This window comes from Danio aesculapii, chromosome 6 (assembly GCF_903798145.1).
Source record: "Danio aesculapii chromosome 6, fDanAes4.1, whole genome shotgun sequence".
Classification (NCBI taxonomy): Eukaryota; Metazoa; Chordata; class Actinopteri; order Cypriniformes; family Danionidae; genus Danio; species Danio aesculapii.
Genome location: NC_079440.1, coordinates 9,970,884 through 9,992,991, shown reverse-complemented (window position 1 = coordinate 9,992,991; position 22,108 = coordinate 9,970,884). Strand labels below are relative to the sequence as shown.

Below are 22,108 nucleotides of genomic sequence, written 5' to 3'. Positions count from 1 at the left end.
ATGCACTTGATTTCAACCTCTCCCACTGGCAGAGGTGTGATTAAAAACAAAACGCTATAGGCCGTTTTTATAAAGGGGAGGGGCTACTCTATGTTCTGCCCTCTCTTTGAATTTCAGTTGAGATTACGTAAAGTTTCTAATAAAAAGCGCATATTTCAAAGCACTTGACGGGATATTTAAAGACTTGCGACAATCTTTCTGCACTGGTTTGGTTATAGTCAGTTGGAAACAGGACTAGTTACCATAAGTTTTGGACAAAACTCAAAATGGCGAAAACATTTGCATACAACCAATGTTGAGCCACGCAAACCTATTATCGAAACATGTAATCCACTTAAATTAGATGTTGTGACAGATGTTTATGGCCAGACAGAATCTGCGGACATTTTTTGCTATTTCTGCGTAGAATTTTGGTAAAAATCTGCAGATTTCTGCTGAATTATTTTGAGAGTATCATAACTAAAACCTTAATATATAAAATAAAAAAGAATACCTTTTTAACTTGAATATAATGTTTACAATGCGAATCCAATTAGATCCACTTTATTGGTTAAACAAAGCAAATCTCTCATATAATATACCTACTAAAAGACAGAAAATATTACTTTACAAACTGTATTGTAAATAAATCATAAGTATTTTCATATTAATCAACAATGTTACTGAAATTAATTTAAAAACTGAATAAATATAGAGTTACACACATTTAAACAAGTAAATAAACAGAATCAATGATGGGCTAAAAATCTGCGGAATTCTGCGCGTGTGGGCTTACACATGGTCCATGAGTCCTGTATTTTCAAATTTTTTTATTTCATTTTAGCACCCCCTACAGGCTATTTAGGATAATTCCTTGTTTCTAAGTAGAGCAAGGTCAGTACTATCTAACCAAATGTTAAGTCTGTGACTGGGGATGGATGTGAATCCATTGTAGGAGACCTCCAAAGCAAAATCTTTAAAATAGCAGCATTTCAAGACTGTTTAAAATCACGCATTATCTTCGCTGTTAGCCTGAGGAAGCATAATTTAGTATGTTATGCTGTAGACAACAGTGTAGCACAAACAAAGTGTTTCCTCTGAGTTCTTCTCCGCTCTGCCGGTGCTGCTGATGCCACAAAAGCTGACAGCCTGATGGCTCAATCCGACATGCAGACAGACAGGGTGTGATTCGGGTATATGAAGACACCCGACTGAAGCACTGCAAAGACACAAATCAAAAAGCTGCATTGTCTCTGAAGAGCTGAGGAGCCCTTTATTTACATGAGATGTCAGACACAGTTAGCCTCTGTGTGGAAATATTTTAACAGTTTTGAAATGTAAACATAAGACACGTGCTGCTGTTTGAAGATTAATGAATGGTGTTTGAAGAACTTGGCATGGGGGAAATGAGCAATATGTAAGACTGTGGCATGATATTATTCATTCATTTATCTTCTTTTCGGCTTAGTCCCTTTATTAATCTGGGGTCGCCACAGCGGAAGGAACCGCCAACTTATCCAGCATATGTTTTACGCAGCGGATGCCTTTCCATCACTGGGAAACATCCATACACTCTTATTCACACACATACACTATGGAGAATTTAGTTTACCCAATTCACCGCATGTCTTTGGACTTGTGGAGGAAACCCACGCCAACACGGGGAGAACATGCAAACTCCACACAAAATTGCCAACTGACCCAGATTGTTTCATTCAAAGCAACTTTAGGACAATAGGAGGAACAAATGAACAATAAAATGTAAATAATATGAGAATTTCTTGTCAGTCTATATATAAAACTATGCAAATTGTATACATGCAAATTATTTTGGCTATTTAAAATAATGATAATCTGTATTTTTATTTTAATGTATTTGCCTTAATTAAAACAACCTCAGTTTGACTTGCTATCATATTGCGTATTCATGTTTTGCGTAATACATTCAGTTATTTAATGTATATTACAATTATAAATATGCCTAAAACATTATTACTTATATAATAAATCATTAATATTCATTCAATCATTTTCTTTTCGGCTGGAATGATGGAATGAACCGCCAACTTATCCAGCATATGTTTTATGCAGTGGATGGCTTTCCAGCTGCAACCCATCACTGGGAAACACCCACACACTCTCACTCACACACATACATACACACACTACGGACAATTTAGCTTACCCAGATTACCTGTACCGCATGTCTTTGAACTTGTGGGGGAAACTGAAGCACCCGGAGGAAACCCATGCCATCACGGCTCGAACCAGCGACCTTCTTGCTGTGACTACTACGCGCCATCGTGCCACACCATTAATACATTGACCAATAATAGTAATATTTTCCGCTATACATTGCAATATTCTATTTATTTAATACTGTAATCAAGTTTTTTTTGTCATTTTAATGTTTATATGTATTTAATTGTTTTATTATTTCTGTTTACTTATTTAACTCAACAAACTCTATTTTTTATTATAATTTTTTTCTAATAATTTTTTTGTATTAAATATTTACTGTTTAGTATATTAATTATTGTTTTTGCTATAGTACATTTTAAAGTTTGTTTTGTAGTTTACTTTTTGGCAATTTGCCTTCTCATTTATTTAATTGTATTAATTGACTGATTATTATTGTATGCTTTTTTCCCCTCTAAACGTTTCCATGGGAGTGACACGGTGGCTCAGTGGTTAGCAATGTCGCCTCACAGCAAGAAGGTCGCTGGTTCGAGCCTCGGCTGGGTCAGTTGGTGTTTCTGTGTGGAGTTTGCATGTTCTTCCTGTGTTCACGTGGGTTTCCTCCGGGTGCTCTGGTTTCCCCCACAAGTGCAAAAACATGCGGTACAGGTGAATTGGGTAAGCTAAATTGGCCGTAGTGTGTGTGAATGAGTGTGTATGGATGTTTCCCAGTTCTTGGTTGCAGCTGGAAGGGCATCGGCTGTGTAAAACATATGCTGGATAAGTTGGCGGTTGATTCCGCTGTGGCGACCCCTGATGAATAAAGGGACTAAGCCGAAGGAAAATTAATGAATAAATGATGAAACGTTCCCCTAACACTTTTTTGCTGCCTTCTGTCAGTCCCCGGACCCCAGTCTGACAACCCCTGATTTTGGTGTGAGGGAATAGTAGGCTAAGGGCATTAACTTTATTATTATAGGGCATTACATTTATTTATTTATTTATTTATTTATTTATTTATTTATTTATTTATTTATTTATTTATTTATTTAATCAACTGTGCAAACCTGTCACATATGAAATCCTCCACCAGCAGAGGTCAGTATTTTAAAATCGTTTTAGAAATGAGAAATGCAAAGAGTAAGAAATACCCCAACCGTCATTGGTGGACACCCGCGTATATAATGTACGTCATTTCCTCTTCCCGCCCTCTTTTTGCCGTGAGGTGCAGAACTCCATACGGCGTTGTCTCGTGGTGAGCAGAAATTCTATAAATGTCATGATTTTTAGTTGTCCACTTGTATCAAAGGTTTTAAAATAAAGAATATAATAGTCTGTTCTCATCAGATGCTTTGTTAAAGGCGGATTTCACTACATTTACAGTGAAATATAAAGGCCTAATCCTGAATGCGTGATGTCGCACTAGGAAACGCGTGTTCAGCTGCAGTTAGTGTAACGCGCGCGTTGGTCAAAAGCAAAATTGAGCACTTATAGTTTTGTTTGACGTTTTCTTTTCATTTTATAGTGATATCAGTTGGTATTAAGTCATACTCTCGTTTCTTCAGTGAGTTAACGTGTATATATACACCGCTAAATAGATCTTTATCTCATATATATATATATATATATATATATATATATATATATATATATATATATATATATATATATATATATATGTATATATATATATATATATATATATATATGTGTGAGGAAAAAGACAGTTTTAAAACCAGAGGAGAGAGAAAAGTGTATCGGTGGAGTCTTAAATCTCAACTACATTTTAGGCATCTACTGAAATGTTGTTTTGTTGGTCTTAAATCTTTTTAACAGGCCTTAATTTTTCTTCATGTATAGCTACCCAATCTGGCCATTAACACTCATACAATCACCAACAATCCCAGTCTCAAAACTTATCTCATTTTTAAAATGGCATTTAATTACTTTCCTTAAAGTAACATTTGCCTAAAGATTCTCCATTTATTTACTGCTGAGGATACTGACCTGACCTATATATTTTTATTATTAAATTACTATTATTCTAGACTGGAGTAATTGACAGCGATGTTTTGTTCTATTCTTGGTAAGGGTTGTAGCGTTTGAGAAATGCATTTACTTGAAAATTAATAAGAATATTCAAGCACAATTATTATAAATAAATTTTAATAGTTTTTTTTAATAGGTCAAGTGAAAATCTTTTCTAACTGGGATGTTATAAAAAAACATCTTTAGTGTTTAGCCCTGTATAAGTCTAAAATTTCATTCATAATGGTCTTAAAGTTTTAAATTTATCAGATGAAACCTGCAGAAACCCTGGAAAATGACAATTTTCATTTGTGTGAGCTATCCCTTTAAAGTTAAATGAGACTGGAAAACATTGGAAAGCCTTTCCTCTAAGCTGTTATTTTATTTTTTTGAGGCTCAGAACGTTTGCTTCACTATGGTCTTGTTTTGTTTACCCTAACAGCAATCCAATAGTGTTTTTTTTTTATCTTTGGAAGTAGTTAAAGCTCAAATGTTTTGCACCTTGTTTATACCTTTTAATCTATTTGTGTTTGGATCAGTAAGTGTAGTCCAGGTATTAGCAGCTTCATTTAATAAATGAAAATGCTAAATCAATATTCAGTCTGTAAATATCACGCACACTGTTAAAACCTCACACTAATGTTGGTGTTTAGGTGTCGGAAGTGTGCTATAGAGATTCAGCCGGGATTTCGCTAACACCAGTAGGGCTGTTGCGCCCCTTGACTGGAGTTTGATAGCAACCTGAGCTACATTAACCTAAATTCAACCTAGAAACACTCCCCTTTATTTTCCACTCATCTAACACATCTGTATTTTTCTCCCTCTTAGCTTTTCCACTAAACTCGTTACGCAGGGAAAGTGGTCACGATGTCCGGAGGTCTGGATGTCCTTCAAATGAAGGAGGAGGATGTGCTGAAGTTCCTGGCTGCAGGAACCCATCTGGGAGGAACCAACCTGGACTTCCAGATGGAGCAGTACGTCTACAAGAGAAAGAGTGACGGTAAGAAGTGCAGGAAGACTGCAAAGAAATGGCTTTATTGTAACTTGACTAATAAAAAAAAAATTGTAAGCTTCAATCTGTAGACATGCACACGGTTAAAGCCTTGCACTGATGTTGGTGTTTGGGTGTCGGAAGTGTGCTAAATTGACATGGCTAGGTATTCGCTAACACCAGTAAGGCTAAAGCGCCTCATGACTGGAGTTTGATAGCAACCTATGCTACATTTGATACAAAAATGAATTTAACCTGAATTTATAAGTTAATTTACACGTTTCAATTAGAACATTCGCTATATAATACACACACACACTAATTAACAATTGAGGTGGATCAGAACCTTTCGTCAAAGTACTGAAACTATTAGTTAGTGGCACCCATTCTAGTCTTGGGACAATTTCGAAAGTTGGTTCAAACTGTTTATTTTATTTATGACTTTTTGAAAGCCTGAACTAAAGTATGAACATGTTTAAAACATCTTTCTGGTGACATCACATTATCATACCTATTTTTTTCCTTCATTATGGAGGCTTCAGCATCATGTGACAATTTCATCAAATAAATGTTTATCTGTTTGACTAAATCACTAAGAAAAACTAATACCTGACTATATATATATATATATATATATATATATATATATATATATATATATATATATATATATATAATTTTTTATTTTTTTTGTTAAAAAATCTCACATTTACTTGTTTGTGACAATTAACTGCTTTCAGGGAACCATGCGAATGCTATATTGTTGGAAATATTACATTAAGATGCCAGGGGATACTTGAAGAACTTTCGTGAGGAGATTAGAATGACAGTTTGTGAATCGCTGCTATAACTGATTCTGATTTTCTGCAGGCGTGTACATCATCAACCTTAAAAAGACCTGGGAGAAGCTGCTGTTGGCTGCTCGTGCTATTGTTGCCATCGAGAATCCAGCTGATGTTTGCGTTATCTCCTCCAGAAACACTGGCCAGGTAATTCACTCAACCAGCTGCAATATTATTTAAAAGGAAGATTATTTTTTATTTATTATCTCTTAACATACACATGCACACTATTAAAACTCAACACTGTTGTCAGTGTTTTAGTGTCGGAAGTGTGCTACAGTATTTCGGCCAGGATTTCGCTAACACCATGAGGGCTTTGCCCCATGACTGGGGTTTGATAGTAACCTGAGCCACAATGTCTTTTATGACTGCCTGTGTCTTCAGTGATGTTAACCAAAGGCAATGGTCTCAAACTCAATCCCCGAAGGGCCACATCTCTGCATATTTTAGCTCCACCCACCTCCAACTCACACCTGTTTAAAGGGCCACGAAACCCCCCTGTATCAGCAGGGTGTTTTCACACCTCTATTTTGGAAAGTCAGGAAAGTGGGCGTGTCCAGTTTTGTTTAGGGGAAGTGTCGGAGAAGGGAAAGAGGGAAGGTGCATAAATTTGCAAAAAAATGGGAGTTTCGATTTGGACACATGCTGATTTTCACAGAGGCAAAACAAACACAGATGCAGAGGAGAAAGACACTGACGTGGTTACATATACATCAGTAATCAAATTATTTGACAGATTATTAAATGGTGGACTTTTACTGCAGTTTGGCTCTTTCATTCAGGAATTTCATTCATGCCCCTCGTGATAAACGAGACATTTGATTTATGGAATTGCTGGAAGCGTGTATTTTTAATGCAATGTTTGATACCGCACGGCGAATGAGAGAAAAAAACCCCTGCATTTCTTGGTAACTTAGATGCACTTGGTAGGTTGCGTCAGAAAGCTGTGTGTTATTTCTGTCACAAAATGCAGCGAAAATCCTACACAACGGTAATGGTGTAATTGCCGTGTTTACATATTTACACTCGGAGAGCAGCATTTACAGCGGATCTTTGTCCATAATATTGTAATGATATTAACGTACTGTTAACTTTAGTAACTTAGAAATCATTTGACTAAGGTCTGTCTTTAAACACTAAGTACTGCTGACGATACGAACTAACTTTGCCATCTGAATAAACAAACAAAGACACTGATCGCTTACCAAATCTGTATAAATAGGACAATCAACACCAACTGGAGCCGCGTCTTTATTAAAGGAGATGAGCAGCTCTCGGGTAAAACGCGCCTCGCGTGCACTGTAATCCACACGTGAGTACAACTGCGCTCTCATAGTGGGAGAATGAAAACAAAACCTTCGATGCAGCAAATTATAAAAGCAACACTGACCCGTTTCCAAACAATTGATCTCTAAACAATTCTCCCACTTTTTCAACACAACGTGACGTCTCTCTGCCGTCTGATCGCTGTACAGGTACAAACAGTCTTCGAAGCCATCATGCATATTAATGAAGTTGCACTGCATACACAATAGAGTGCGCTGATTGGTTTGTACCAAGTCATGAATGAATGCAGCACACTCAGAGACGTCACGAAGTACTCCCAGGTACAGACAGCCAGTCTACACGCTGGAATACACACAAGGATCTTATCGGCATGACGCAGCTTAAAAAATTAGTTTCAAACCGGAAGAACAAATTTGCTCGAAGTAAAACAAAAACAACCAATTTTCACTTTTTTTGTGAAGTATCTGTGTTCTAAAAGTGTTTATAGCAGCGTGGGAAACATATATGACTGTCAACAGCTCAAAAAACGTGTTTTGGTGTTTCGTGACCCTTTAATAGTCTCTAGTAGACTTTAACACCTTGATTAGTTGGATCAGCTCTTTGATGAATGGAGCAAAACTGTGTAGAGCTGCGGCCCTCCAGGAATCCAGTTTGAGACCCATGCTTTAAGGCAAGTCATTTCACCTAGTGGCCATCTTTGAAATGCCTCTCAGGCATTCTGTTTGAATGGAGAAGCATCAAATTCTCAAATTGCTTGCCAAGTTTAAATTCCATATTAGGAATCACCAATAAAATTGAACAACAGTGTCATTTCAAGATGTTCAAATCATCCACCCACCCAGAGGATCCTTAGTCTATAGCGATCAATAGGCTTCATTTGTTATATTGACTCTTATGCTTTTCCCTATTAACCTATATGAGTGACTTGTCTTGTGTATTCTATAGTCTTTGTGTTAACTCTCACTACTTTCTCCCTGTCAGAGAGCTGTGCTGAAGTTCGCCTCTGCCACTGGCTCAACCACCTTCGCTGGTCGTTTCACTCCTGGAACCTTCACCAATCAGATTCAGGCTGCTTTCAGAGAGCCCCGCCTCCTGATCGTGACTGATCCTCGTGCTGACCACCAGCCTCTGACTGAAGCTTCTTACGTCAACATCCCAACCATTGCCCTCTGCAACACAGACTCTCCTCTGAGATACGTCGACATCGCCATCCCATGCAACAACAAGGTAAGAATTAGAGACTGAATTCAGCTTAAGTTTGATCGACATGTAGCTAAAACATAGACCCATCTGTTTTTTAATTCATAATATATAGTTTAGGTCAATTATTGGCCCCCCTGTATATTTCCCCCCAATTTTTTTATTCTAATAACAGATTTCTTTTATCTTTGCCATGATAACAGTACATAGTAATTTACTAGATCTTTTTAAAGATACTAGTATTCAGCTTAGTGACATTTTAAAGGCTTAACTAGGGGAATTAGGCAAGTCATTGTGTTACGGTGGTTTGTTCTGTGGACAATCGGAAAAAAATATATAGCTTAAGGGGACTTTTGGAAAAGGTTTGTTAAAGAAATAATACACAGGAGGGCTATAATTTTGACTTCAACTGTACATGAATTGTCAGGCAAGAGCTGAAATCAGTTGCATGTCAGTAGTGATGAAAGTCTTTGGAAAATGCATATGAAAGTGTAATGGTTTGTGTCTTAGGGTCCCCACTCTGTGGGTCTGATGTGGTGGATGTTGGCCAGGGAGGTGCTGAGGATGAGAGGCACCATCTCCAGAGAGCACCCATGGGAAGTCATGCCTGATCTGTACTTCTACAGAGATCCAGAGGAGGTATGATCCCTCAATTAAACTTTGCATTTATCAGTTTTCATATGTACTATTAAATTGAAAGACTGCCAAAACCTATTATATACAAGGTGTCTTGTAGGCCATACCAGACTGACTCAAGAGCATTTATTGAATAGGACACACTGTGCCAGTTAACAAATGTCACTTGTGTGTGTAAAACATATCATAAGGCTGATTTTTGATAATTTGAGAGTCCTTTTGCTGTTGAGACTACTTATAAGACATCTTTTAAGCCATTTTGAAAGTCCGCTGATAATTCCGTCATGCATTCAAAGAGCGTGAAGCTCAGCGCACAGCATTATTTTGACATGTTTAACGAGTAAGAAATTTCAGAAAAAAAGCATGTTTAATGCTTAAGATACTTAATGTATCTTTAATGCTTGACATTGAGTGTGAATGATAGAATTACTTAATGTGCCTTATTTCCTCTATTACATGAACACGCTATTTGAGTAAATTCCATGTGTATTAAACATGGCTATGATTACTGGTATATTGGATCTAGAACAGTGTGCTCATTGTCACTGGTTTTCTGTTGTACCTCCAGATTGAGAAGGAAGAGCAGGCCGCTGCTGAGAAGGCTGTTGGCAAGGAGGAGTTCCAGGGTGAATGGACTGCCCCTGTGCCCGACTTCAACCAGCCTGAGGTTGCTGACTGGTCTGAAGGTGTCCAGGTTCCATCTGTGCCCATCCAGCAGTTCCCAGCTGGCATTGAGGGTAAGCTGACTTCTCCAGACATTATGATTGGAAATGAACTGTTTGGCATAAACCTGTAGGGTTGTACTAATATTTAAACCGAACAGAAAACCATGATTCACCCACCATGGGACCATCATAGTGTGTGTATAGTTGTATTGGTACACCCCTGAGTTTTATAATTGTAGCGCCACCTAGGTGTATTAAGTTTAAGATAGCGCTCCAGGTTCAATACACTAAATGCCTACAGAGATGTTGAAGTTAGGCCCCTCTGATATATTTCAATGATGTAGTGTACATAAGGCAGATTAGAATATAAATGTTTGCTGAGTTTGAATAAATCACCAGAAATAAACTCTGTGAGTAATAAAACTCTTAGATAAATCAGAAAATATAATAAATTTAATTAGAATAGAAATGTAAATATTGGGAAAAGGACCCAGGTTTAAAACAAAGTACAGAATTTATGCACAGCCGAAAGAAAGTAAAAGGATCCAAATATAATCAACACAAGGAATCTACGATGAAGAATAATAATTAAACAAATATAGAAAAATACCACCTTTACACACTCGACCAATAAAAGTTATAAATCAACAGGTGACTAAAGGGTGACAGAATAGGTTTCTTTTTGAAAGTACCAACAATTGTGTCACTAAATTACACACTGAATTACACCTATATAAACTATATACAGTATAAAACTGCACTGTAAAACATGCAGGAGTATTTTATGCTCACTGCATCACCATCAACAAATTAAAACTCAGTGGGCCCACACACACACACATTCGTACCCCACCCCGTTGCAGGCCTGTATCGTTGCTAGTGTACGTTGTGGCCGGGAAAATGAAAATGGCCTCTTCACTCTCCTGAGCACAAATAAAATTAAATAAAATACCTCAGATCCAGATGACCGTGATCCAGATGACAGCGATCCAGTTGACAGCGACCCAGTTGACAGCAGTCAATATGACAGTACTTTAGATGACAAATCCAGATGACGATCCAACGAGCAGCGATCGATCGGCAATCACCTGCCGCAGATCTCTTTCAAATGCTTGCTTTCACTTTTTATCACCAGCTGATGAAAGACAACTCCCACGTAATCAGAGGAATCACCAAATATCCCGGTTATTTAGGGTGTTATCAACTTTTCTTTCAAACTCTTTCAGCGTAGTCGCATGCTCAGCTGACAGTCCTCCTTTTCTCCTGCTTTTCCGTTTAACTGTCTCTCCTCGGATTTATGTTTAAATCCGCGGTACTGTCAGTTAACACTCTAGGCATTTAAAAAATGCCTACTCACTCTGAACTGATTAATAACTGACACTGGTAACTTTTCTGATAAAAACCACACAGCGAACTCCAAAACAAACACAAAACAAACTCAAAGTAATCAGAACTGTGTTATTCACACGCGATCTACATTACAGTGTCGTGTTTTTACTTTCCGTGAATGATTCTCAATCAATACAGCCGCGCAGCACGTCTCTCATTCGGTTTCCAAAACTGCCGGCTCTCCACCCCCCTTTTTCCCAAACAACCAATCACATTTCACATTCCATACCGGAAGGCGGGACTAAACACGTATAAACCAGTCATAAAGGAACATCTAACAAACTTGTTTACCCCTTGTATTTCAGTGAAGGTTGATCAAACTTGCTATCTGATCATGTTCTCAAAGACAAACGCACATATCATTACACATCAACATTAGGATGTATATATTCACAAATGAATGCAAAACGCATTTTAGATTTAATTCTGTTCTGGAATTAACATGAATGAATAAATAAATAGATAGCTAATAAATAAATAAATAAATAAATAAATAAATAAATAAATAACCTTAAGATTATTTCAAAACTTAAAACGTGTAGAACTTCATTCTACTGGGTTACACGCTCCCCCTTCTAAACATCTCATGTCCTCATGAGATTACCTCATTAAACTTTAATAGTGATGTCAGGCTCAGCACAATTGCTTACTTGAACACAATGAGTACACTGTGCCATAGGGTGGCACCACACTGTATTACAAAACTTTGGTGAACTGTCCCCACTTTGTACTTTTACAACCATTCCTCTGTGAACTAAAGTTAAAGACTTGTTAGTGGGTCTCCCCAGACAATCATAGCTCAATCTGTCTATAGGTCTTGTGCTTCTCTTAGGTCGCACATGAACAGGCTCTACTACCTCTCTAGTAGTATTGGCTGTTCCAGGATCTCCCCCTTCTAGAGCAAGATCTTCAAGTTCCTCAGGAGTCTGCTCCAATACTGCTTCGTGGCCCTGGTCAGTGAAGGATGTGTCATCCATCTCTGTAGCGGGTCTATCCAATTCATCCTGATGGTAAACTGCTCTCTCATCTACTGAAGATTCCTCCTGTGTTACATACTTTTGAGTTTCCTCGACCCTATCCGGGTAGTAATACCACAAGTCATCCTCTTCACTGTCCGAGTAATTGCTCAATCCACTTCCTGTCATGTTCTGATTTATTTCCTTTAATCCTCTTCCATATTTTCTCCCCACAGATTCTGTCCTGATCTCTGTTGGAGCAGCTGTATTTTGGAAATTTCCTAAATCAGACAATCTCACATCATCCCCAACAGGTAAGAGATGGTCTCTGTGAAGAGTCCTCACACTTCCCATTCCAGATTCAGGTTTTAAGCGATATACAGGTAAGTTCTTCAACTTTTCAACTATCAGGTAAGGAACAGAATTCCACTTGTCACCAAGTTTGTTTTTTCCTATCAAACCCAGATTTCTTGTCAGCACACGATCTCCTACAGCCAGTGTCTGGTGTTTTATGTGCTTGTCATACAATCGTTTGTTTCTCTGCTGACTTTTCTGTGCAGTTTCAGTTGCCAACTGATATGCTCGTTGTAACTCCGACTTCATTCTTTCCACATATTGTCGATGGCTACCAGCTCCTTTTCCATCAGGTGAAGTTCCAAAACACACATCCACTGGCAGACGAGCCTCTCTTCCGAATAGAAGATAGTACGGGGAATATCCAGTTGCATCATTTTTAGTACAGTTGTAAGCATGTACTAATCGGTTGATGTGCTGACTCCATCTGTGTTTCTCCATTGGATTCAGAGTACCGAGCATGGACAGCAGTGTTCGGTTGAATCTTTCGGGCTGAGGGTCTCCTTGTGGATGATAGGGTGACGTTCTGGATTTTCTTATACCCAGCATGCTAAGCATTTCTTTTATGAGACCACTCTCGAAGTCTCTTCCCTGATCTGAGTGGATACGGGTGGGTAAACCATAGTGAACAAAAAATTTGTCGCACAGTATCTTGGCTACAGTTAGCGCTTTCTGATCTTTGGTTACAAATGCTTGTGCGTAGCGAGTGAAGTGGTCGGTTACAACCAAAACATTGCTGAGACCTCTGGAGTCAGGCTCAATAGATAAGAAGTCAATACATACTAAGTCAAATGGCCCATTGCTGGATAGGTGGTTCAGTGGGGCAGCCTTCTTAGGTAATGTTTTTCTCGTTACACATCGCCCACAATTCTTAACATACTGCTCCACATAGCTAGACATTCGGGGCCAATAGAATCGATCTCTCAGTAGTTCAGTTGTTCTCTCTACCCCCAAATGACCAGAGTCATCATGCAAGGAGCACAGTACATGGGACCAATACCTTGAGGGTAAGACAAGCTGTATATTTTCCTTTCTACAGGAACTGTTGGTGACTCTGTACAAAAGTTTATTCTCAATTTTCAACTTGGGTCCCTGCCGTCGTAACAGAGCAATTGAATCATCTGAACTCCTAATATCAGTAAGTATTTTTCCAGACTCCAATTCTCGCTTCACTATACCAATTACAGGATCTTCATCTTGAGCCTTACTTAACTCCTCATTGGTCAGCTGTTCCATAGGACTGAAACTCAATGAAGTGGGACAAGCAAATGCTTCTGGGATACTGTGAGGAGAGACACATAGATGATCCACCAGCCTGGAGGATGACTCATCACTTTCATTAATTCTTGCCAGCTGGCAAATAGCTTTTACTCCTGATTTTGGAATTTCTTTCCATTCTGTTGAGATAGCTGATTCAAAGGGGTAGCGTGACAATACATCAGCATCTGTGTTGTGACTCCCAGGCTTGTATTGTAAGCTAAAGTTGTATGTGGCTAACGCAGCTAACCATCGGTGACCTGTCGCACTCAACTTGGCACTGGACAGCACATAGGTAAGTGGATTGTTGTCTGTTTTCACCACAAACTGAGCACCATAAAGATAATCATGGAACTTGTCCACTACTGCCCATTTAAGTGCTAAAAACTCCAGCTGATGAATGGGGTAACGCTGCTCAGATGCACTCAGCTTTCTGCTTGCGTAGGCTACTGGCCTAAGTCCACCAGGATGCTCCTGATTCAAAACAGCTCCCAGACCATTAAGGCTAGCATCCACATGTAGAACATAGGATTTGTTCGGATCGGCAAAAGCAAGTACTGGGGCATGTGTGAGACAATAAATGATCTTACGAAATGCTGCTGTACAGTTGTCATCCCAACGCTCTCCAAAGGGCTCAGTCGTTTTGTAATATTTCCTGCCATCTGCGGTCTTTCGGATTTGGCCAGATGTTGGTGGGTACCCTTTAGTGAGCTCTGTTAATGGCCTTACAATGGCTGAGTAGTCTTTTATGAATCGTCGGTAAAATCCACAGAAACCGAGAAAGGATCTCAGTGACTTCAGATCAGTGGGCATTTTCCAACGGGTTACCGCCTCAACTTTGGCTGGGTCAGGTGATACTCCAGCAGCTGACACAATGTGCCCCACATAACGTACTTGGGACTGACAAAACTGGCATTTGTCAATTGAAACTTTGAGGCCACACTCTCTGAGCCGATCTAAAACTTTTAATAGTCTCTCTTCATGTTCTTCAAGAGTTCGCCCAAACACAATGATGTCATCCAGGTAGACTATTACTTGAAGAAGATGCATGTCACCAACAGCTTTTTCCATTAGCCGTTGAAATGTGGCTGGAGCTCCAGTAATCCCTTGAGGCATCCGTTCAAACTGGAAAAATCCTAAAGGACAGATAAATGCTGTCTTCTCTTTGTCCTCCTCAGCCATGGCTATTTGATAATATCCACTGCGAAGATCCAGCACAGAAAACCACTTACTGCCAGCCAAACAGTCCAGAGCATCATCGATCCTGGGAGTAGTGTACTGATCAGGGAGGGTGCGAGCATTTAGAGTCCTGTAGTCAATGCACATCCTAACTGCTCCACTCTTTTTCCGTGCAATTACAATAGGCGATGCATACTGGCTTCTTGATTCTGTAATTATTCCAGCCTCTAAAAGTTCTTTGATATGGCGTCGCACATCCTCGATGTCTGCAGGAGCAATGCGTCTGGAGCGCTCTCTGAATGGTTTGGTGTCTGTTAGTCTAATGTTATGTTCAACTCCTTTGGCTAACCCCACATCCCACTCATTGGTAGAAAAGACATCACTTCTGACTGCCAACTTCTGACGGAGTCGCATTTCCCATAACTCAGGAATGGAGGACTCTTCAAATTTAAACAGGCTTGGATCAATTACTTGAGAGCTCTTTTCCCCAGAACCAACAGTAAGTGTGTCAGTAAGGTACACATTGGCCATTACTGTACCCGATGGAATTGATATGTCCTTTGAGGTCTCATTATGGACTAACACTTGTATACTGTTATCTTGAACGGTGGAAGAGGGAAGCACAAAGGGAGTTATGAATGTACCAGCCGGAAGATTATCCTCTTCAGGTGAGTCTACCACAAAGATTTCTTTTCTCAAGGGTTTCTCAGTCTCCATTTTACAGATGGCCAATACTTCTCCTCTAGATGGAACTACACACTTCCCGGGTCCCATCCACCGTACTTTCCCCTCAGGCTGGTCGATTAAAGTATTTTTACATGTCTGCTGATTCAGATGGATTTCAGGGAGGTTAGTATGAATTCTCAAAGCTTGTGCAGTGCTGGAAGCTTTTACGTCATGACGGAGAGTAGCAAGGCGCTGGAAGAAACTGGCGTTTGTTCCAATTATGACTGGCAACTGGGATGGCCCTTGAGGTTCAGGACATACGAGAGCCAGGATGGACAGCGGCTCCTTCACTCCACTGACTGAAAAAGGGAAAGTGACATCCACTACTATGTATCCTTTATAAGGGTAACTGGATGAACTGAGGCCCCATATGGATAATCCAGTCAAGGGGTGAATCGGTACATAATCTAAATTCTTAGAGTACCAACTCTCAAACACAATTGTCACCTGCGAGCCACTGTCTAACAGTGCTTGACATAAATGTCCATTAATTGTCACTTCTACTGTTGATGCTGGTCCAACTAGGCCTTGTGGGATACTGCTGGCTTTGTATATGTCGGTCTGACTCTTTTTGGAGAAACAAACTTGGTTCTGGGTTTTTCTGCTTTCATTAGCCTCGGACTTCAAACTCTTAGCTTGACGCAAAGAACGAATTAGCTTCTGGATTACTTGGTCTGAATTTTGTGGGGCTTGACATTTTGTCGCAATATGACCATCTTGTCCACATTTGTAACAGAAATAATCATCTTTTGTTCTGGCTGACTTGCGGCTGAATGATGATGAAGTGGAATGTGATGGTTTCGGTCGTTGTTCTGTAACATCTAGTGAGCCCTGAGAAGGACTGACACTCATAACTGCCAGCTGTTGTTGTAAGTACTGAACTTGTTTCTTTAACTCTTCTACATCTTCTGTTTTTTTCATCAGGTTAGATTTCTCTCTGGGTTTAACCACCAAAGAAGAAGTAGAAACAGTTTTGGGCATCACACTATGTAAGTGTGCACGCAGCTCTTGAATCTCTCCCTTGAGTTCTTGAATGACAGATGTGCTTGTGGTTTCATCACAATACTGTATAGATTTGGCTTTAGCTGACATTCTGTGGCGAGATGCTTCACTCTCTTCTGCCTCACGTATCTCCTTCAGCAGACTCAGAAAAGAAGGTGGGCATACTGTACGTTCTCGAAGCCTCAACTGTAGCAACATGAGGTCAGAATTCACTGCCCCTCGAATGAGTTGTTCTACTCGCACTTTATCGACCATTCTGAAAGACAAGCCGTCTCTTTCAACCACTTTTTTAAGAGCCTTGTCAATCCTCCTCAGAAACTCTGATAATGCCTCCCCTGCATTTTGACGCATAAGTCGAAACTTACAATACAAATCTTCACCAGACTCTGAAGATCCAAAGGAACTCTCTAATGCTTCCACATACTCTAAAGCACCTGCTTCTGGATTTGAGAAACGAACAGCTCTCACTATTTCCATTGCTGGCCCTTTAAGGCTTTCCATGATTCTGCATCGTTTTTCTTTTTCAGTACAGTCACACTCAGTTATCATGAGCCTTGCTTGATCAATCCAATTATCCATGTTTTCCTCTCCAACTGGGGTCGGAACAATAGCTGAAAATGTGCGAAGTCGTCGGTATGCATTTCCATCTCTCGTTGGCTTTACGGTCCTTTCCAGTACTTCACCCATTGCACGTATAATTGATTCAGGAGAACTATCACCAGCACTGTGGGGTGTAATTAAAGCTTTTACATCACCAAAAGTTTTCCCTTCCTCCATCAGGAACTTTGTCAGCTTTTCAGAGAATCCTTCAGCATCTGTATTAGAGACACTTTCTCTTGGTTGGATCACGATAACTGACCAGGGCTCACTCTTTTCTCCCCTTGTCACTTCAGGAGGAATACGGGTGGAGTCAGTGGCTTGTCGGCACTCACACAATACCATCATAGACTGGGCAGTGGGTCCTTCTCTTGTGTCTCTCACTCGAACCCTTCCCAGAGCTTTCACAGTTTCCATTACATCTTCAATCTCTGCCACTTCTGTGTAAACAGGTACATTTAACAGGATTAAAGCATGAGTAGCATCAATACTGGCTGCTTCACACCATTTTATTAACTCTGCTTGAAGACTGGGGTCCTTTCTCAAAGCCATAGCAACAGTTTATGCACTTTTGAATAGAAGACAGAAGGTGCTTGGATTCAGATAATTTAACTTGTCTCTTCTTTCTTTAGGAACTTATCATTGATGTATCAGAGGGAGATCCCGGACGAGCCCCCACTTTTATGTAGCGCCACCTAGGTGTATTAAGTTTAAGATAGCGCTCCAGGTTCAATACACTAAATGCCTACAGAGATGTTGAAGTTAGGCCCCTCTGATATATTTCAATGATGTAGTGTACATAAGGCAGATTAGAATATAAATGTTTGCTGAGTTTGAATAAATCACCAGAAATAAACTCTGTGAGTAATAAAACTCTTAGATAAATCAGAAAATATAATAAATTTAATTAGAATAGAAATGTAAATATTGGGAAAAGGACCCAGGTTTAAAACAAAGTACAGAATTTATGCACAGCCGAAAGAAAGTAAAAGGATCCAAATATAATCAACACAAGGAATCTACGATGAAGAATAATAATTAAACAAATATAGAAAAATACCACCTTTACACACTCGACCAATAAAAGTTATAAATCAACAGGTGACTAAAGGGTGACAGAATAGGTTTCTTTTTGAAAGTACCAACAATTGTGTCACTAAATTACACACTGAATTACACCTATATAAACTATATACAGTATAAAACTGCACTGTAAAACATGCAGGAGTATTTTATGCTCACTGCATCACCATCAACAAATTAAAACTCAGTGGGCCCACACACACACACATTCGTACCCCACCCCGTTGCAGGCCTGTATCGTTGCTAGTGTACGTTGTGGCCGGGAAAATGAAAATGGCCTCTTCACTCTCCTGAGCACAAATAAAATTAAATAAAATACCTCAGATCCAGATGACCGTGATCCAGATGACAGCGATCCAGTTGACAGCGACCCAGTTGACAGCAGTCAATATGACAGTACTTTAGATGACAAATCCAGATGACGATCCAACGAGCAGCGATCGATCGGCAATCACCTGCCGCAGATCTCTTTCAAATGCTTGCTTTCACTTTTTATCACCAGCTGATGAAAGACAACTCCCACGTAATCAGAGGAATCACCAAATATCCCGGTTATTTAGGGTGTTATCAACTTTTCTTTCAAACTCTTTCAGCGTAGTCGCATGCTCAGCTGACAGTCCTCCTTTTCTCCTGCTTTTCCGTTTAACTGTCTCTCCTCGGATTTATGTTTAAATCCGCGGTACTGTCAGTTAACACTCTAGGCATTTAAAAAATGCCTACTCACTCTGAACTGATTAATAACTGACACTGGTAACTTTTCTGATAAAAACCACACAGCGAACTCCAAAACAAACACAAAACAAACTCAAAGTAATCAGAACTGTGTTATTCACACGCGATCTACATTACAGTGTCGTGTTTTTACTTTCCGTGAATGATTCTCAATCAATACAGCCGCGCAGCACGTCTCTCATTCGGTTTCCAAAACTGCCGGCTCTCCACCCCCCTTTTTCCCAAACAACCAATCACATTTCACATTCCATACCGGAAGGCGGGACTAAACACGTATAAACCAGTCATAAAGGAACATCTAACAAACTTGTTTACCCCTTGTATTTCAGTGAAGGTTGATCAAACTTGCTATCTGATCATGTTCTCAAAGACAAACGCACATATCATTACACATCAACATTAGGATGTATATATTCACAAATGAATGCAAAACGCATTTTAGATTTAATTCTGTTCTGGAATTAACATGAATGAATAAATAAATAGATAGCTAATAAATAAATAAATAAATAAATAAATAAATAAATAAATAACCTTAAGATTATTTCAAAACTTAAAACGTGTAGAACTTCATTCTACTGGGTTACATAATATTTATCATTGATCAAACTGAAACCTCTTTTTATCAGTGTGTTAATTTTGTGCAATGAATGGCTAAACAGTTATGATTGTAAATTATATATTTAGAGAAAGTGTTGCCGTGAATATAGCCAATGCGGCTGAGATGGCATTAAATGAAAACCTCCTAAAGAATAATATTCAGTTGTTGCTGATCCTAGTGTCGATAATCATGCTGATTAGAATTATTCTGAAATAATAATGAACTTTTCTTCTCTTCAGCTCCTGGCAAAGCTGCACCTGCTGAGGCGTATGCAGGTAAGCAACACTTTCTGACTTTCTAAGATGTAAGAGTGTAGCAATCTGAACGGTACAATAAAAAAATAATGCGAAATTTGGTCTGATTTACTGAATTTGTCTTTTTTCAACAGAGGACTGGAGCGCTCAGCCTGCCACAGAGGATTGGTCAGCTGCTCCCACAGCTCAGGCCGGAGACTGGGGCGGAGCCACCGCAGACTGGTCTTAAGTGAAGCGTTCGCCTGGTGTGATGCTTGGAAATCAATAAATTTGATTTGTCTAAAATGTTGCGCCTCTCTCATATTAATTGAACATCCTTAATACTGTTTTTAGTGTTGGAATCTGCTGTCAAATTACAAGCAGCAGTGAGCGAGCTGCATCAAAGAAGATCTGTAGCACTGCAAATTAAAGCAGAGTTCTTTAAGTCTTCCATATTTGCATATAAAAGCATGTTTTTTGTAGTACAATGATTAAATAGTATTTCTTGACACTTTTAATCTGGTTATTCAGATCTTTATTGGATTATAGAGTTCACTGTACTTGTGTTGTAATGCATTTTTCCTAAAACAAAACTCTATGGGAAGCATTCTTCTAGGACCAGCTATTAAAAAAAAAGGCTGTGACTGGTGGCAGTGGGTAAGACTTGCTCTGTAATGCTAATTTTACAGAGAAAATAGATTTTATCTAAACACTGATTTGTGAGAATGTGACAGCTATTGAGAGACACCAGTAATTCACTTAGTTTCTTTTGCATTTGGCATCTTATTGCACTCTAAATATTGGTAGCTTTTTATACTCTGGATCTTGCCACAATCCAGTGTCTGCATCAAAGCAATTTTCTGAAGCAGTCAAAGATCTCATTCTAAACCTTTCTAAGAATACACTGTCCTCTGTTTGGTCTTCAACTCAAACCAAATGTCTATTTCTCTTACAGTTATGCAGAAAAAGCAACCGTATTGAGTTCAGGTTTAGTCATGCTTGGGAAAAGCTTGAATTTCTAGTGCTGCTTAACATTTTGTCTATAAAGTTCAGCTTTTATATAAAGAATTAATTTGTTGCTCATAATCCAAGCGTTATAACATGTCTTGTATGTGGAAGAACCTATTTGGGTAAAAAAATAATTCGTATTGCACTTGAGCAGGGGTGCTTATGAAGTGATAAACCGAACTTGATAGAGGGCAATGGGCCGCAGGTTAATATACCAAACTGCACGGTAAAAGGAATGCAGGCTTCAATTCAGGTTTTCTCAACACAAATAGATTAAATTTACACATTTAAGTATATGAAACATAAAACAATTAAGTTGTCCCAAAAAAAAATCTCAAGAATTGTGTTAGTCATTTTGGATAAGTAGGTTGAACAAGCAGCTAAATAATTTGAGTGTTTATTACATTAAAGTTGCCATGGGTAATGTCTTAATTTATTTCCTATTATTAATAGATTTAATCATTAAATAATACAATAGATTTTTTTTACATTTTATAATTAACTTACTAAAATAACAACATAATTCCTTTTTAACACAATGGAGATTAATACGCTAGTAATGTTGCACCTGCCTCTGCTGATGTCTGCTGCATTGTCTTATGTCCATCAGTGACAGTATGTTCAAAATCTGATTCATTTACAACATTTAGTTGAAACATTTAATTTCAGTTTGCTGTTTTGTAGCTCAACAACAAAACAAACTACCAGAATAAAAAACCTATCTCTCTTCTAAGACTGGATGCCGGGCCATATTAAAGGTTTCCAAGGGCCAACATTGGGCATCTCTGCCTTAGAGCTTTCTCGTGTAATCAACAGTGCCTTTGAATCGGAAATGTCTGTCTGATATTTGGTTTGTATTTAAACACTTGAAGTTTTTCTGTGATCATTTTGTGTGTGAATTTCAGCGAAAACAATCCACCGCAGATGGGACTCGAACCCACAATCCCTGGCTTAGGAGGCCAGTGCCTTATCCATTAGGCCACTGGGGCTGTATGATGTATGTAGCAAAGTAAGAACTATCTGTGGTTCTGGTGCGAGAGATCTTATACATTTTTGGATCTTAGTGATGATTTTGACATATTTCGATTTTTTTAAACGAACGTGGCTAAATCACGGAGCCAAATCTCTATGGTCTCTGTTCTGTTCGGTCCATAGAGTGTTCTGGTTCTGCCTCTCAATATTGAT

The 22,108-nt window shown here is 38.9% G+C and overlaps 1 protein-coding gene and 4 non-coding genes across 5 annotated transcripts; 4 read left to right on the top strand and 1 right to left on the bottom strand.

Moving 5' to 3' along the window:
- Nucleotides 1-3,327: 3,327 nt before the first annotated feature.
- Nucleotides 3,328-20,221, top strand: rpsa (ribosomal protein SA). The gene is made up of 8 exons (XM_056459453.1): nucleotides 3,328-3,412; nucleotides 5,014-5,185; nucleotides 6,047-6,165; nucleotides 8,287-8,532; nucleotides 9,016-9,144; nucleotides 9,710-9,878; nucleotides 19,922-19,957; nucleotides 20,071-20,221. Exons 2-8 carry the CDS (start codon nucleotides 5,053-5,055, stop codon nucleotides 20,163-20,165), a joined length of 927 nt encoding a protein of 308 aa, XP_056315428.1. The 5' UTR covers nucleotides 3,328-3,412; nucleotides 5,014-5,052; the 3' UTR covers nucleotides 20,166-20,221.
- On the top strand, nucleotides 4,798-4,939 carry LOC130231303 (small nucleolar RNA SNORA62/SNORA6 family). Its single transcript, XR_008838028.1, has one exon. It is a non-coding gene; the product is annotated as a small nucleolar RNA SNORA62/SNORA6 family (small nucleolar RNA).
- LOC130231302 (small nucleolar RNA SNORA62/SNORA6 family) lies at nucleotides 5,270-5,411 on the top strand. The gene has a single exon (XR_008838027.1). It is a non-coding gene; the product is annotated as a small nucleolar RNA SNORA62/SNORA6 family (small nucleolar RNA).
- On the top strand, nucleotides 6,238-6,376 carry LOC130231301 (small nucleolar RNA SNORA62/SNORA6 family). The gene has a single exon (XR_008838026.1). It is a non-coding gene; the product is annotated as a small nucleolar RNA SNORA62/SNORA6 family (small nucleolar RNA).
- Nucleotides 20,222-21,839: 1,618 nt separating the features above from the next.
- On the bottom strand, nucleotides 21,840-21,912 carry trnar-ccu (transfer RNA arginine (anticodon CCU)). The gene has a single exon. It is a non-coding gene; the product is annotated as a tRNA-Arg (tRNA).
- Between the last annotated feature and the right edge of the window lie 196 nt (nucleotides 21,913-22,108).